Source organism: Panthera onca, chromosome D1 (genome assembly GCF_046562875.1).
Source record: "Panthera onca isolate mPanOnc1 chromosome D1, mPanOnc1 haplotype 2, whole genome shotgun sequence".
Lineage (NCBI taxonomy): Eukaryota > Metazoa > Chordata > Mammalia > Carnivora > Felidae > Panthera > Panthera onca.
The window spans coordinates 69,121,027-69,138,005 of NC_138348.1; the positions used below are offsets into that span (position 1 = coordinate 69,121,027).

General features: G+C 38.8%; 2 protein-coding genes across 2 annotated transcripts in view; one reads left to right on the forward strand and one right to left on the reverse strand.

Annotated features, from left to right (window-relative positions):
* LOC145712442 (coiled-coil domain-containing protein 81-like) overlaps positions 1–7,934 on the reverse strand; it is a 46,231-nt gene extending 38,297 nt beyond the window's left edge. Inside the window, exon 1 of the mRNA XM_081790165.1 lies at positions 7,751–7,934. Within this exon, the coding sequence (XP_081646291.1) occupies positions 7,751–7,934 (184 nt within the window). The remainder of the gene's footprint in view (positions 1–7,750) is intronic.
* Positions 7,846–16,979, forward strand: part of LOC132661181 (coiled-coil domain-containing protein 81) — a 37,766-nt gene continuing 28,632 nt past the window's right edge. The window contains exons 1-3 of the mRNA XM_060605415.3: positions 7,846–8,278; positions 15,024–15,085; positions 16,484–16,640. Coding sequence (XP_060461398.2) covers positions 8,134–8,278; positions 15,024–15,085; positions 16,484–16,640 — 364 coding nt within the window. The 5' untranslated portion in view covers positions 7,846–8,133. The remainder of the gene's footprint in view (positions 8,279–15,023; positions 15,086–16,483; positions 16,641–16,979) is intronic.

Below are 16,979 nucleotides of genomic sequence, written 5' to 3' on the forward strand. Positions count from 1 at the left end.
AATAGGTGATGGGGATTCAAGAGGGCACTTGTAATGATGTGCACCAGGGGTTGTATGGAAGTGTTGAATCACTGAATTCTACATCGGAAACTAATATTACACTGTATGTTAACTAACTGGAATTTAAATAAAAACTTGAGGGAAAAAGATATATCCTGTATGCCAGTTGCCAGATGTTTGTAATGTGAATATTTTTTCTTGTCCTGTGTCTTTGTTTTTCATTTCTTAATGGTGTTTTTTGAAGAGCAAAACTTTCAAATTTTGATGAAGTCCCATTTATTACATTTTTGCTTTTATAATTCATGCTTTTTATGTCCTAAGAAATATTTGCTTAACCTGAAGATCACACAATTTCTCTCTTATGTTTTATTTTGGAAGCTTTATAGTTTTTACCTCTAGATTTAGCTCTCTGATCCATTTTAAATTAATCTTTGTGTACTGTGTGAGGTGAGTTGGCTAACCAACTTAACTCACATTGCCTAAAGGCATCTACATTTCAGTTCTTTTCAGAACTTGTTTATTGATCAGTAGTCTTCATTTAAAAAAATAATCAAGAAATATTCCTTTGTAGAATATACGTTTTGTTTTGCCTATGTAGAATGGCATAATATAATGGTAAAATTGGACAAGTAACTGTAAGTTTAGAATTTTTGGAAGCCAAAAACCCTTTCTCATTTTGTTTTTTCCCATTGTTTCTTTTAAAATATGGGAATTGGGGGCACCTGGGTGGCTCAGTCATTTAACATCTGACTCTTGATTTTGGCTCAGGTCATGCCCTACATTGGGCTCTACACTGACTATATGGAGCCTGCTTGGGATTCTGTCGCTCCCTCTCTCTCTGCCCCTTCCCTACTCTCTCTCTCTTTCAAAATAAAGTTTAAAAAATATGGGAATTGGGGCACCTGGGTGGCTCAGTCAGTTATGCATTTGGCTCTTGATTTCGGCTCAAGTCATGATCTTATGGTTCGTGGGTCTGAGTCCCACATTGGGCTCCATGCTGACAGTGCAGAGCCTGCTTGGGATTCTCTCTCCCTCTCTTTGCCTTTCCTCTACTTGTGCTCTCTCTCTCTGAAAATAAATAAATAAACTCAAAAAAATATGTAAATTACTTCTATTAGTATTTGTCATCATTAAACACATCTATTTGTTTGTCACATCTATTAAACATGAGAAAGTCCTATTGTGTGACTTTTATCCTGTAGATAGGCCAGGCAGAATGGTGATAGTGTGCTATTACTTGATTTGTTTTTAAATAGTCTGATTTGATCAGACTTGCTCTATTTCTTCCTTGGGTTATCATTTCATAGCTTAGGCTCAAAATATTCTCATTTGTCACACTAACTCACCTTTTTTTTTCAGTTGTGTTGCATCTTTGCCACGTCATCTGTCAAAGTTTATAAACAGTGGTCACTGTCAGTGATATTAATCATCCTGTGGCCAGCCTTCCCATGGCTAGCACTTATCCGTTTAATCATTTGGTAGATTTCCTTCATCTCCCTCAGCAATTTTTCTGACTTTAGTTGCCATATGACATATGGATTCCTTATGCCATGTAATGAAATATGGAGAATAGAATACTCTGTGAGTGATCAGTCCATCATCTTATTCCCAGGCCTTCAGGAAACATCTACATCTTCCAAATAAATCCCAAATCTCTTTGCTTGGCATTCAGACAAATCATCTTAGTTTTAAGTAATGTTCCTTGTCTTGTACTCCCATTACATTGTCTTCATACCTCTAATATGAGGGTTAGCGTGTCTTTATAATAGAGATGCAGTATGCAAGCTCTTAATTTATATCATGTCAAGTCTAAGTAAAGCTGAAGAGAATACAATAAAACCTTGGATTGTGAGTAACTGGTTCTGTGAGTGTTCCTCAAGACGAGCAAATATTCTTAATAAATTTTAACTTGATAGGGGCACTTCGGTGGCTCAGTCAGTTAAGTGTCTGACTTTGGCTCAGGTCATGATCTCATGGTTTGTGGGTTTGAGCCCTGTGTTGGGCTCTGTGCTGACAGCTCAGAGCCTGGAGCCTGCTTCGGACTCTGTGTCTCCCTCTCTCTCTGCCCCTTGCCTGCTCATACTCTGTCTCTCTCTCTCTCTCTCTCTCAAAAATAAACATTAACAAATAGAAATTAAAAATTTTAACTTGATAAAGGAGTGAGGTCTTGCAATACGAGTAGTACATGACACTGAACATCACATGATCAGAACTGAGCCAATGGTTCTTGAAATTCACTTTGATATACAAGTGCTTTGGTTTAGAAGCATGTTTCCAGGATGAATTATGCTCACAAACCAAGGTTTTACTGTAATTTAAATGTAAACACTTCAGTTTTAATGACTAGTCCTGTAGTTAGGGTTTAGTCAGAGAAGCAGAAGCCCCATGAATGATGAAGAATATGGGATTGTTATGGTCATTAGCCCTTACATAATTGTAAGGTCCGGTTAGGCAGTCTATGTCTGGTGTTCGGCCTGAAGTCAGCAGGGACAACAGTCAGGAAGGAAAGATGGTCATGAAATGGGGGAGAATAAAAATAGCTTAGGATTGGTGAGAAAAAGCTGGAACCCATGAGGGCAAATTAGAACCTGTGAGGACAAATTGGGACTTGCATTTGTCTCTCATTGTATCTAACCCTCAGTGATAAATGTCATCTGTAGGATAAGGTGGTGCCTATGGCCACACTGATGAACATGCACTTAGTGTGGAAGAGCTAACAGAGAAGATCTGATGGGAGCCAGAGAGCTGCAGCCAGGCTGCTGGCCTGTGCCTATATGGTGAGCCAGCAGATCAGCGCCAGGCTCTACAATGATTTTCAGAGCACAAAAATGTCTTCTGCTTTACTTCTGCCTTTCAGATCTCACACAAATGTCTCTTTTTACTAACCCTCACATAGAATCATACGGAGAAGGGTATTTTGGGAAATGCAGTTCCATCTTAGCTAATGTGGTAGAAAGCGACCACAAGTACACTTCTTAAAGCAGCCCTGGAGTAGGCAAGGGATTGAAGATATGTATCTGGTGCATTTTCAGTCTGTCTCAGTTCCCCAGTATCTGTCATAGTGTAAGCATCTGACAGTGTTGAGTGCAGTTCCACTATTTGGTTGAATTTTTCAGACAAGACTGCTTTTTAATCATAAGCCAATTGCTTCATTACATGATCATAAGAAAGTGATCTGACCTAAAGCTGGAGGAAAAACTGGCTGTATTAGGTCTGTAAACCAAGAGATGTTATGTGGATCTCTAACATAGGGCCTTCCTCAGAAGGTATTTCTAGAGTGATTTTGCCCATTGATTGAATTTTCAATTTGCACTTTGACTTTCGAACTCTTCCTGATTTTAGAACCTTCTTTATTTTTTAAGTTTATTTATTCATTGAGAGAGAGAGAGAGAGAGAGCTTGAGCAGGGGAGGGGCAGAGAGACAGAGCAAGAGGGAGAGAGAGAGAATCCCAAGCAGGCTCTGCGCTGTCAGTGCAGAGCCTGATGCGCGGCTCGATCCCATGACCCTGAGATCATGACCTGAGCTGAAACCAAGAGTCAGACGCCTAACTGATTGAGCCACCCAGGTGCCCCAGAACCTTCTTCAATAAATATTTGTCAAATGGCAAATGAATTGTGTACTTCTCATGTGTGGGGATTTTCTTCTGCTGTATTCCTCTTACCAACTAGCAAAGTACATGACACGTATTAGATACCTAATAGATGTGGGTTAAATTATTTATTGCAAATTCTTATTCTGTGTTGTATAATATGAAAACAAGAGTATTACAAGTGTTTTTTTTTTTTTTAATTTATTTTTGAGACAGAGAGAGACAGAGCATGAACGGGGGAAGGGCAGAAAGAGAGGGAGACACAGAATCGGAAACAGGCTCCAGGCTCCGAGCCATCAGCCCAGAGCCCGACGCGGGGCTCGAACCCACGGACTGCGAGATCGTGACCTGAGCTGAAGTCAGACGCTTAACCGACTGAGCCACCCAGGCGCCCCACAAGTGTTTTCTTTTTTAACAGATTTCCAAGTGGCCCTTAATATGAGCCACTGAATATTGTGTATGCTTTGGGGTCTGGGTAAAGGTAACTGCTCATTTAGTGTGGGTTTTACAAGGCAAGTTGAAGCTTACAGAAAAGTATGTGTATATTAAAGTACTTTGGAAAATATTGGCCCAGTTTATTTCCTTCAGTATTTTTCATAAATCCATGCACTCTGCCAGTACCTCTCTCTGTCCTCTGTTTCTCTTTCTATGGCAAATTACCTTTAAAATATTACTAAGATAATCCATGTCTAAACAGTAAATAAAGGAGAAATGTGAACATAAAAGTTCTCTGAACTCCTCCCTCTCCACACAGGATTTCACACTATCCAGAAATAATCACTGCTAATACTTTTATGTATCTTTCCTCAAATATTCTATGAATTTATAAACATGTATATGAATATACATACATATTTATATGTGTATGCATACTTGAAGCAAGTAGTATCATTATTAATACTATTCTGCAACAAGTTTTCACTTAATGTATCTTGAAACTTTTTAAAAATCACCACATAAAGTTACAGCTTTCTTTTAAGCAAATTCTTCAAAATGTATTCCAAAGTACATTGTACAATTTAACTGGTTCCCTGTGATAGTTATCTTAAATTCTAAGATTAGCATTACAAATAATGTTACATATACATAAATCTTTGTTTGTATCATGCAGGTATATCCAAAGAGCAAATCCTAACTAGTAGAATTGCATGGTGTGCCTGAGCTTTGTTACCAACTAAAGGTTATGTTTTTTCAGGATATATAATGTTTATAGTTCATTGAAAGTTGCTAGTAAACATTGGGTCACATGTATCTCCACAGCTTCTTTTGGCAGGAGACCTTTGGTAAAAGGAAAAGATGTCGAAAGAAAGGTCTTTGCCTTTATCAATTGTAGATCTACCTTTGGTCATCTATAATTCACTAATAATTAGCAATTGTTCATAATGATTTCATTTCATAATCACTTCATTTTTTGAAACTGAAGATAACTTTTTGAGAGACTAAAAGCATCATCACCATGCTTAACTCAATCTAATCTATTATTCTAAGAAACTAATGTATTTCTACACTTTCATTATTTTCTTAAGATTGAATAATAATGCTGATATGACCACTAAAAATTAGCTGACTCAGCAGTTGTCAAGACAACTGTCACAAAAGTTTGCCCATTGTTTACTGCTGATCCATTCAACAATATTCCCTGCTTATTTCCCCAAAGGATTTGAGACAGCTTATTCTGCAAAGACAAGTGCTTGAAGTCTAAACACCATCATAGACCAAGGGCAAAAGGCAGGTGTAAAAGAGAGAGTGGGAAGAAATTATTTCCTCAAGAAATTAGCTTATGAAAGGCCCCAAACCTAGTTCTTAAGGTAGAGAGAGAAAGGCTGAGTTATGGAGTTTGTCATTTTCTAGCACAGAAGTTCTCAGTCTTATTAGACACAATGGTTCTTTTTCATAACAAGTATTTTATCTGAATGCCTTGTTACCATCTTGAAACGAGGTTTATGGATAGCACAGCTTATTTACTCCAACCATTTAAAAATGAATATGAAGTCAGAACTCTTGCATAATGTAAGTAATGTATAGTAAAATAATATGTATTTTGGCATATATGTCTAGGCATGACTATGCTGGAAGGCAGAGGAAGTTACCACATGCTTATACCAACAGAAAGAATCACTATGAATGCTGCAGCTACAAACGCAGCCTGGTTGAGATGTGTTGGCTACTCAGCTACCATCCGCATTGATGTGATGATTACAGTTTTCCTAAATAGTGAAGAATTCTCCTTAAATCCTGAAAAAAAAAGGTGTAATTTTTCCCCAGTTTACTTGGATTTTGAATTTCTAGGAAATTAAGTGATAGTGAAATTAAGCAGAAACTTCTTTGTATTTACATGCAAAGTGGATTTTTTTCTAGGTTCATAAATAGCCTTTTTTTCCTTACATGGAAATCTGATGAGATATTCAAACACAGTGCAGAATGTGGAACCGTCTTCACTGTACAGGACTGTCCTATACACTGCGGACCATCAGGGACCCCTGGTCTCTGTTCATAGTAAATGCCAAAAATTTCTCCTCCCCACTACCATTGCAAGAGTCAGTCACTTTGGAAATCTGATTGGCATTATGTGTTAAAATCTGCATTTCCCATGACCCAGTAATCTACTCTTAGTTATATATACACATCATAAATGAATATGTATGTGCATCAGAAGTTTTGTTCAAGAATGTTTGCAGCAACATTATTCCTAATAGCCCCAAATGGAAATAACTCACATATTCCCTCAACAGCAGAATGGATCAACAAATTGTGCCATATCCATACATATGCAACAATGAAAATGAACAAATTGCTAGTACAGAAACCATGGAGAAATCTCACAAACATAATGTTGAGTGACAGAGCCACACACAAAATAACACATACTATATAAATTCCGAAAGTTCAAACACAGGCAAAACAGATTTATAGTATCTTCTGGAATAATGCCTGGAGGGAGAATGAGGCATTTCAGTGCTGATAGTCCCCCTGTCCTTCCTTTCTTCCTTCCCACCCTCCTTCTTTCCTTTCCTCTCCTTCCCTCCTTCCTTTCTTTCTTTCTTTCTTTCTTTCTTTCTCTTTCTCTCTTCCCTCCCTCCCCCTTCCTTTTTCCCCTTCCTTCCTTTTCTTTGTTCCTCCCTCCCTTCCTGTCTTCCTCTTTCCCTGTCTCAGCTTCCTTCCTTCTTTTCTTTTTTTTTGTTTCCTTCCTTCCTTTCCTCTTTTTCTCTTTCTCTCTCCCTCCCTCCCCCTTTCTCTTTCCTTTCTTTCTTTTTCTTTCTTTTCTCTTTCTTTCTTTCTTTCTTTCTTTCTTTCCTTCCTTCCTTCCTCTTTTTCTCTTTCTCTCTCCCTCCCTCCCCTCTTTCTCTTTCCTTTCTTCTTTCTTTCTCTTTCCATCCTTCCTTCCTTCCTTCCTTCCCTCTCTCCCCCCACTTCCCCCTTTCTTTTTTTCTTCCCTCCTTCCTTCCTCTTTTTCTCTTTCTTTCTCCCTCCCTCCTTCCCCCTTTCTTTCCTTTCTTTTCTTTCTTTCTTTCTTTCTTTCTTTCTTTCTTTCTTTCTTTCTCCCTTCTTTTTTCCACTTGTTAATTATGCCATAAGTAGTTAGTATTCTACAGAACACACTTTGGTGAAATTCTTTGTGTCACTTTTGTTTTATTAACTCTCAGTTTCCATAGAGAATCTCAGGGCGTGTAGGGTAACTTGCCTAATATTAAGTGAGTAGTAAGTGATGGATACAAGATTCTATTTCTTGACCTGGGTGGAGTTTACATGTGTGTTCGCTTTGGGGTAATTATTAGCAGAGGGGAGGGTATTAAAACAATTCTGCAGGATGACACTCATGCCGTGTATAGGGAATAAAAAATCACTGTAATTACAGAAACATCAGCTCTTGCTAGTTCTTTTCTCTCCTTAGTCCTCCGGCTCTCCATTTTCTAGGAGGGGAGTCCAGGAGAAACCAAAGACGAGAAAGAAATTCCGACTCAAAGTCAAACTTATCCGGAGACTCAAATGTCCGTTTCTAGGGTTAAAAGATTTTCTCCAATTGGTCCAAGGTGGTTACAAAAGCGATCAATTCTCTTCGCTGCCCAGGGTAAGAGGGGAAGGAAAAGACAGTTAAAAAAGTTACTCCCCAGCCTCGCTGTTTGCCCCTCCAGAATCCCATTGTCTACGTAGGGCTCTACCCAACATAGGAGGCGGGGCCAAGGCCATGCTTTGACACCCTAGCGACGCAGCAAGCCTTTGTTGCGTCCTAGCAACACACCACGGCCTCCCTGCGGCTGGCCTACCTTCCCTCAGTCCCATTTTCTTGCTCTTGGCTCCGCGCACGCTCTCACTCGGTGGCCCTGAGCGCTTGGATTTTTGCATACTGGTGCAATCCAGCTCTTGGGGTTCCAGGGGTGGGAGCCACTCAGAGAGAGCCAGTACGGGGTGGGAAGGGACGGCGAGAAAGGAGGTGTTAGAAAAACACAAATCGATATTTGGTAGTTTTTATTTTTAAGGTACATCCAAAGCTCTGAAGAGAGGGGCTTTGAGGGTAGGAAAGTCACTTTTGTACAGATTTCAAATGAAGAAAGAAAAGAGACCGGTCAAGGACTCAGCACCGAACCAAATGAATACCAACATATTGGACACCATCGTCCCTTCCTTGCGGGACCAGAGCAAGCCGGGGCTGCGTACTCTTCGTACTCTTCGGTCGCTGAGCCAGGAGGGTAAGTGAAGTGAGGCGAGGGCTCTGGGGGCTGAATCTTCACCTGCTTGGGGGCAGGCAGAAAACCTCCTTCCCCATCCCCTGAGTGGCCAGGTTATCTTGGCAACCAGCTAGTAATCACAGCAGGCTCCCATTGGATGCCCATAGAGTTCCTTTATTGATCGTGTTAATGAGGGAAAGGGGCCAGCTGAAGATTTTGATTAAAAGTGATAATGTGTTAGCCTGGGGACTAGCACAAAATAAGTGCTCATTAAATGTTAGCTAAAAACAACCACTCCAAATGGGTCCTTCTCAGACTTCATGCAACGACATGGCTACTTTTGTTGCCCCTGATATTTTGGGGTTGTGTTAAGAAAGTGAGATGGTCATAAAAGGAACTGGGTGTTTGCAAGAAGACCTGACAGCTTCTCATAGAAACTTACTAGGCTTGATCAAAAGCGTAGTTTCTTAGAAGAGTCACTCTAGAGTGACACCAAGATCTGTTTGTAAGCATTGGGAACCCTTGGGAAGAAAGGTGCTCCAGAAATGGAAACTATTATTACTATCAAGTCATTGTGACCTAGGGACGTTGCCTACACTTTAACCAAATGACTTAAGAAGACAAAATAAATAGGAGTAGATGCCTCGTTTCTTTCCCCTGCATCACTCTTACTTTTTCCTGTTAAAATAATTATAAAAGAAGCATTAAGTATAATGGTTTTATGGGTTAAAAATATTTGCCTTATTTACAAATTTACATATAATTTATTCATTCAAGTAATTTTGAGAACCTACTGTGTTAGACACTAGAGAACTGACGATGAGCAAAAACCTTGGAATTTACATAGTCTAGTTGGGAAGAGATATACATTAACCAAATAATCACAGAAATAAATAATAATTTCAATTAGTAAGTGCTACCGAGGAGGAGGTGCATGGTACACTGGGAACTTTTACTGTGGTTGAGGATGGGAATGTGTGTCAAGATTTGTTGAAGAAAAGAAGACATGAGCTGAGATGTGAAGAATGAGTTGCAGTTAAATAGGTGAAATGGATCAGTGGAATAGGGAGTGGAGGGGAGGTGACAGAGTTCTTGGCAGAGGGAATAACAAGAGCACATTGATGAGAGACAGCATGGTGTGACCGAGGAATTGAAAGAGAGTCAATACGGCTGCTCTGTAAGTGCAGAAGCCGGAGTGTTCTAAAGGAGACTGGACAGAAAGGGAGGAGTCGGGTGATCAGGGCTTTGTAAATCATATTAAGGATAGTGGCCTTGATTTTAAGCCTGTGGAAAGCCATTAAGTGTTCTAGCATGGAGATAAAGGAGGAGTTGAATGACATGATCACGTTTGTGTTTTGAAAAGATTGCTCTGGTTGCAAAGTGGGGAATGAATTAGAGGGTCAAGAACACCTATAACAGTAACTTAAATGAGACTGAATGGTAGCTTGGTCTAAATTGGTAGCAGTAAAAATGGAGAGATGTAGACAGACTGAAAGGCTATTTAGAGATTGTGGTGGTGGGCTGAGCATGGAGGGTGAGAGAGAAAGGAAGTCGCAAGGATGAGTTCTGAGTTCCTGGCTTATATAACTGAATAGATGAAGGTGGCAGTCATTGAGATCGAATCCCTGGATACAGGGCAAGATTTAAGGGAAAGAAGATCCTGATTTTGAGCAAGTGAAGTGTCTCTGTGAGGTATCCAAATAGGCAGTTGGATACACAGGTCAAGAACCTTAAAATGGGGAGGGTTTCTGGGATCTAAACAAACACGTGGGAGTCATCAGCATATTGGTGGTCATTAAAGTCCTGGGCACAGATGTAACGGCTGCAGCAGAATATGGAGTGAAAAATGAAGGCCTAGGGCTATATCTTTGGAAATCCCAACATTTAATGGCTGAGTTGAGGAAAATGAGAAGAAGTGGCTAGAGAGGTAGGAAGAAAATCCAGGAGAGAGGAGTGTCACAAAAGCCCATAAGAGAGGTGCTTAAAGGAGGAGAGAGTGGTCACCACTGTTAGATATGACTAAAGGGTCAGGGAGGTGAAAGCTAAACATATCTATTGAGTTTATTGATGAGATTGTTTGTGACCTCAGCAAGAGCTTTACTGGTTGAATGACAGAAACAGAAGTCATTATTAATGTTATCATTATTAAAGTCATTATTAAAATCACTATTAACTAATAAGTGACTACTTATTAATGTTCACAAATGATCCCTTGTAAAGGAGATGAGGATAAACTTCTAATCTCAGTAAAGCCCATAAATTAACTTTTCATCATTGTATGTATTAAGTCCTGTGGCTTTCATATGTTTCTCCAAAGTTTAGTATTATGTAGTTATAGTACTTAGAAGGTCCCGTCATCGTTTTGTGGATGTGACCGGGCAAAACTATTGAAGACCACATAGCTAGCAATCTGCAGAGGCAGGAAGTCTGCATGTCTTCAGTGCAACACACTGATCTTTCCACTGAACTATGCTCCTATGCTCTGGGAATATGTTTCTTTGTTCAAATCACTCTTGAATTTTTTGTTTTGTATGCCAGTATTTTAATTTTAAAAGATGTCTTATGGGGCACCTGGGTTGCTCAGTTGGCTAAGTGTCCGACTTTTGATTTTGGCTCAGGTCATGATCTCATGGTTCATGAGTTTGAGCCCACACTGGGCTCTGTGCTGGCAGCGGGGAGCCTACTTGGGATTCTCTGCCTCCCTCTCTCTCTGCCCCTCCCTACTCATGCTCTCTCTCAAAAATAAATAAACATTTTAAAAAATGTGTGTGTGTTGTTTTTAAAAGGAAGATGTCTAATAAAGTCAAGGGAGCTTATCTCTTATATTTGGTATTAGTATTTATTTCAAGCATATATTATTCTACAATTTACATAATGGACACTTCTTTCTAATAATCATATATAAAATGTAGCATTCTTGCTACCTGGCACTGTGTTTGAAAATATGGTTTGAATGCATAAAATGTTTAGAATTTGAAGTCAAATGATGGTTGAACTGAGTATAGAAGGTATGTCTGGGGATTATTTCTTTATAATAATGATTCTAGGTATTTCAATATTTGATTAAAATAAATAATAACTCCAGTTTTCTCTAAAACATAAAAGTAGCATATCTTTAATTCGCTTTTTAGACTGGATTAAAATTCTTCTTGTTTGACAATTCAGTGATATCCTCTCTGACTTTGGGATGTCAGAAAAAATCAAAGTTAAAAATCATTGTTTGTAAAATTTTCAAATCTATTCCAATTGAAATGCAGGAACCTACAACTTCCCAAAGGGAATGATGTGCATATTTTCTTTTTTCTTCAGTAAGAAACAGCAAATCTCTCAGGGTGCCTGGGTGGCTCAGTTGATTAAGCGTCCAACTTCAGCTCAGGTCATGATCTTGCAGTTCATAGGTTCGAGCCCCACATCTGTTCTGTGCTGACAGCTCAGAGCTTGGAACTTGCTTTGGATCCTGTGTCTTCCTCTCTCTCTGCTCCTCCCCTGCTTTGCTCTGTCTCTCTCAAAAATAAACATTAAAAAAATAGCAAATCTCAGTTTAGAATAATAAACCCTGCTTTTATATAATTTTTCCCATTAGATTCTATAGAATAAAACAACATGGCAGTCTTGAATATATCATTCAAATGAAGAAAGATGATCCTCAAATTTCCAGCTAGGCTCAGTCAAGTCTTTTCATTAGGGTTTGGTTGCAAGCTATATAGTTTCTCCTGGCTCTAATTAAATCATTTCCACTTGGTATAGATTGTTTTCCTGAAATTTGAGCTGCATATTGTGAGCCTGGGTAAAAGACTTAACAGTTTTGACTTCATAGTTTTGAAAGGTCTCCATGTAAATCTGGATATGGAGATTCTGTATTATTAGCAAATTAATGACATTTTTGTTCATGATGAAAAATTTAATTCAGTATATAATTGGTATTGGTTGAAAGACCTTCTTAGTTCTTAGCAGCCAGAAGTAGAATTCTTTTGTCTATGGTGGTGGAGAGGAATGGGGAATACAGTAGGATGGAGCAGAGTAGAGGAAAGACTTGGTTATAATAAACTGTGTATCTGTGATTTAGAGTGAAGGGTAGGATCTTTTCACCTGGCTCACTGTAGCATGTAGCCCTAGTTTCCTTGGTGGGTGAGTGAATTTCCATCACCCAACTTGTTCCCAGATACCCATGAGAATCATTCACTGCTACTTCTCATTGCCCAAACTACTCCTCCCCTGGCATAGTAATAAAAATATTTATAACCGTGACATGCTGTAATTAAAAGTACAATTTCCCTGCTTTAGGTAGTAGTTTAAACCATTAGAAATAAAAGTTATACCAATAAATCAAGCAATTTCCAAAGTGGGGAAAGAACTAGTCTTTTGCCACCAACTGCATCCATATCCCAAAGTGGCAACCTGGTAAATGTCACTGTTCTTGATTTTTTCTTTTTTAAAGTAGGCTCCACACTGGAAGCCCAAGGTGAGGCTTGAACTCATGACCCTGAGATCAAGACCTGAGCTGAGATCAAGAGTCGAATGCTTAACTGACTGAGCCACCTAAGCACCCTGTTATTGATCTTTTATTCTGAAAACTAAAACATAACACTCTGGATTTGCACAGAGTTCATTGGAAAGTATCTTTAATACACATAATTAGGTTTGGAGTGGAGATGTCAACACAGACTTAATTTTCAGTACTTCTAAATATTAGTTATACCTAGAGTATCCCTTCATATCATGTATTTAACCCTAGTTATTGGCAACTACTTATTTTTCTACCACAGTTCCTTTTTGGAAAACAGCTCAGAACAAGAAAAACATAGAAGACCCCTCTCTGATCATTCAAAACAGATAGTAAGAAGTCTATGCACTGATTCAAATTAAGCCCCTTGGGTCCCTACCCAAAGGTCTGTTGTCAAGAATTATTATTTTAGGGCCGCCTGGGTGGCTCACTTGGTTAAGTGACCAACTCTTGATCTCAGCTCAGGTCATGATCTCACAGTTTGTGAGATCAAGCCTTGTGTTGGGCTCTGCACTGACAGTGTGGAGCCTGCTTGGGATTCTCTCTCTCTGCCTCTCTCTCTTTCAAAATAAATAAACTTTAAAAATATTACTTTAGATATAATATTAGTATATTTGTTGAAAGCAAAAACAAAGCAGATCAGAAGCAGTAAATTAGGATCAGGTCTGCAGAGCACTAGCAGTAGAGAGACGTGACAGCTGGTAGTCTAACAGTAACAAATGAGAATGAAAAGCAAGTCAAGATTTAAGCAAAAATATGGTGATCATTTTGCAATATATACAAATATAAAATCATTATGTTGTACACCTGACACTATTATTATGTGCCAAACTGAATCTCAATTTAAAAAGAATATATTGTTTTATGGGTTTAGTAATAATGTTATATGGGCTAAGGCATTTAAAGAATATCAAAGACTACTACATGCTACTCAAGGTTGATAGTACACAAAGATTCAGTGCACAAAGCAACTTAGGTCTCTGCTGTCATGGAGTTATCATCTGGGCAGAGTTGTGGAGAAAGATGACACACACACACACACACACACACACACACACACAATCTCTATAAAGACCACCCCCCCACCGCCCCCAACAAAGAATTAAGCAATGAAAGAAGTACAGAGACACTTAATGCCCAGACAGCAGCCTTTTATGCCTTAATGGTGCTTGGCTTTACTTTTGTGTTAAAGAATGTCATAAGAATGAAGGTTTAGGGGTGTCTGGGTGGCTCAGTTGGTTGGGCAACCCACTCTTGGTTTCAGGTCAGTCTGTGACTGGTTGTGGGATTGAGCCCTGTGTCAGGCTACATGCTGAATGTGGAGCCTGCTTGGGATTCTCGCTCTCTCTCTCTCTCTCTCTCTCTCCCCCTCCACTGCCCCTCATCTGCCCCTCCCCCACTCACATGTGTGCTCTCTCTCAAAATAAATAAACATTTAAAATAAAATATGGGGCCTGGGTGGCTCAGTTGATTGAGTGTCTGACTTTGGCTCAGGTCATGATCTCATAGTTTGGTTCCAGAGTTTAAGTGCCATGTTAGACTCTGTGCTGACAGCTCAGAGCCTGGAGCCTGCTTTGGATTCTGTGTCTCCCCCTCTCTCTGCCCCTCCCCTGCTCATGCTCTGTCTCTCTCTCTCTCTCTCTCAAAAATATATAAACATTAAATAAAATAAAATAAAAAAGAATAAAGTTTTATGTTTCAGAGGGCACAGAGTAGACACTCAATAAATACTTTTTGAATTGGTCATTAAGAAAAAAGGGGTAGGGTTAAATACGTGATAGAGATTAAGGAGCTCAGTTGTAATGAGCATCAGGTGTTGTATGGAAGTGTTGAGTCACTAAATTATACAACAGAGACTAATATTACACTTTATGTTAACTAACTAGAATCTAAAGAACTAAAAAAAAGAAAAGACTAGATTATACTTGATTAACTCTATTTATAGGATAAAAGGAACTCTGTCCCACTTCTATAAAGAATAAAAGGAAATGTGCGACAGAGTTCTCTTTATCCTAGAAAGACTGTATTTAAAAATTTATTGTTATTGTTATTTTTAAGCACATTTTTGGAATGTAAAATGGTAAGCTTTAGTTACTAGGAAAATTAACTTTTGGGAATGAACTTATTTTCTGTTAATTCTAAATTAATTAGGAATTACTATTGTTTGATTCTGCAGTTCACATTTACTTTTTTATTTATTAGCACTAGATACTATCACATGAGTGCTTACATCAATTATTTTTTATTTCCTTTGAATTTCAGAAGTCTCTGCTATCTGGGGGAATGTGTCAGAATTTGTGCAACAACAGCTATCCCTACAAAAGGCAAGATTTATACTTTAAGTTTAATGCAAGAGTCCAAAGGATCTTTCTTCCTTGGTCTTGTATAATTTTGCTGGGAACAAAATAACAGATTTTAGAGCTATTCAATTTGACTTTCAGTCCTGTGATTTTATGATGCTCACACTATGACTTACAGATAGTAGATTTAACAAACATGGATTTTATTCTTAGGTAATGAATTTGTAAAAGTTCTCTCTAGTGATACCAAGCAGATCACTGACCAGTCTGGATGTATGTAGAGGAACTAGATGAATTCTGTTGATCTGTGACCTGATAGTTTCTGGCATTGCTATAGAAGGATGTAATGCTTCCTGCCATGCCTCTTTGCAGGGAATGGGTTTTAACTGAAATACAAGAAGACAATCTGGGATTGAACTCATCTTGCCAAAAATGAGAAACTTTGCCCAGACTTCAGTTTGGATGCCATGGAACTGGACAGAGATTTGGGGAGTTTGGAGGGAGCTGGGAAATTGTGAAATTTTTATATCCTACTCACAGGTCCCATTATGACAACCCATGGGCTGAATTCGTCCTTCAAACTTATCTTGTTTGGTCTGATAATTTGAAGTAGTCATCACCAACCTAAAATTTGGAGAGTTTATATAAAGTTTTGGACTTGTTTCTCTTTTCTTGAAAAATCAGCAGATTTAACAACACCAGTTTTCCATTCCTGCATGATGACACTTGGCTGGAGCCAACAATGAGCTCTTCCCTTTGGATGGGGTTTGTACTTTCTAGCCACTGCACTCTCTGGCTGGCTACCTTCATTCCCTTGCGTTCTTTCGTGGGTGGTGCCTGTAGGCATTTGAGTTTGTAACCCTTGAGGTGTGATATTTCCAGGGAGACAGAGGCCTAGTTTGAGAGCCAAAAGCATTGGCTTCTACCCCTCAGCCAAGATCACTACACTGCAGCAGATGCCTTGGATGCTGGATTGTCTGGTTTTAAGTGAGAGACAAAACCTAAAAGAAGGAATGAGAAAGCAGAGATTCTTACAGCTTTTTAAATTCCTTCTTTCTAATGGTAAATGATTAAAATTCAGAATTTCCCACGATTTAGGATAAGAGGAATCTTAAATATAGATTAAAAGTAGCAATGGCATCCATACAAATTATCTTAGTCCTCACAGCCTTTGAATGGTAATCGAGATGCAGGATCTGATGTCAGAAGCATTGTAGATCAATATATTACATTTTATACTTACATGAGAACTTAGAATCATGACATACTATAGCTGGAAGAGAGTTTAGAAATCATTGAATATTTAAGGCTTAATTGTTTTCATGGGTTTTTTTGAATAGCGGTACTAAGGGTTATTTTTCCTTACCTCTTCAGTGATTTCTGATTGTTGCTCTTTTTTTTCCCCCTTCCTTTTTCTTTCAGGGTGTTCAGATTCCAGGGCTTGGAACTTTTACTTTCACGAGACAAAAAATTGACGTGGGAAACAACAAGTTTATTCTGATTCAGAGACCCATATTTATCATGGCAGAGAAGTTAGTACGGATCCATGAACTCAAACAAAACAAAACATACATTCCTGGTAAATCTTTTCAATATTTAAGACATTCTCAGAAAGTTACTGGCCTGGGAATGAAAATGGAAGGGCAAAGTTTGTTCAGTTGCTGCTTTATCAGTTTGTGATTTCAGCTCACTTTTCACCTGGTACCTTTGGAAGAGGGAAGGGCCAAGGTGGGAAATGATAGACAGTCTTCCTGCAGGACATTTTAAACCTCAGTAGCTTAAGAGGCAGGCATGGGAAGACTTGATGTGATATCAAGGCACATTTACATGCCACATTACAGAGTTATACAGCCTTTGTTCATTTTTTTAGACTCTCAGAAATTAAAAGTGGTTATAGAGAAAAAGTTAATTAGGGACT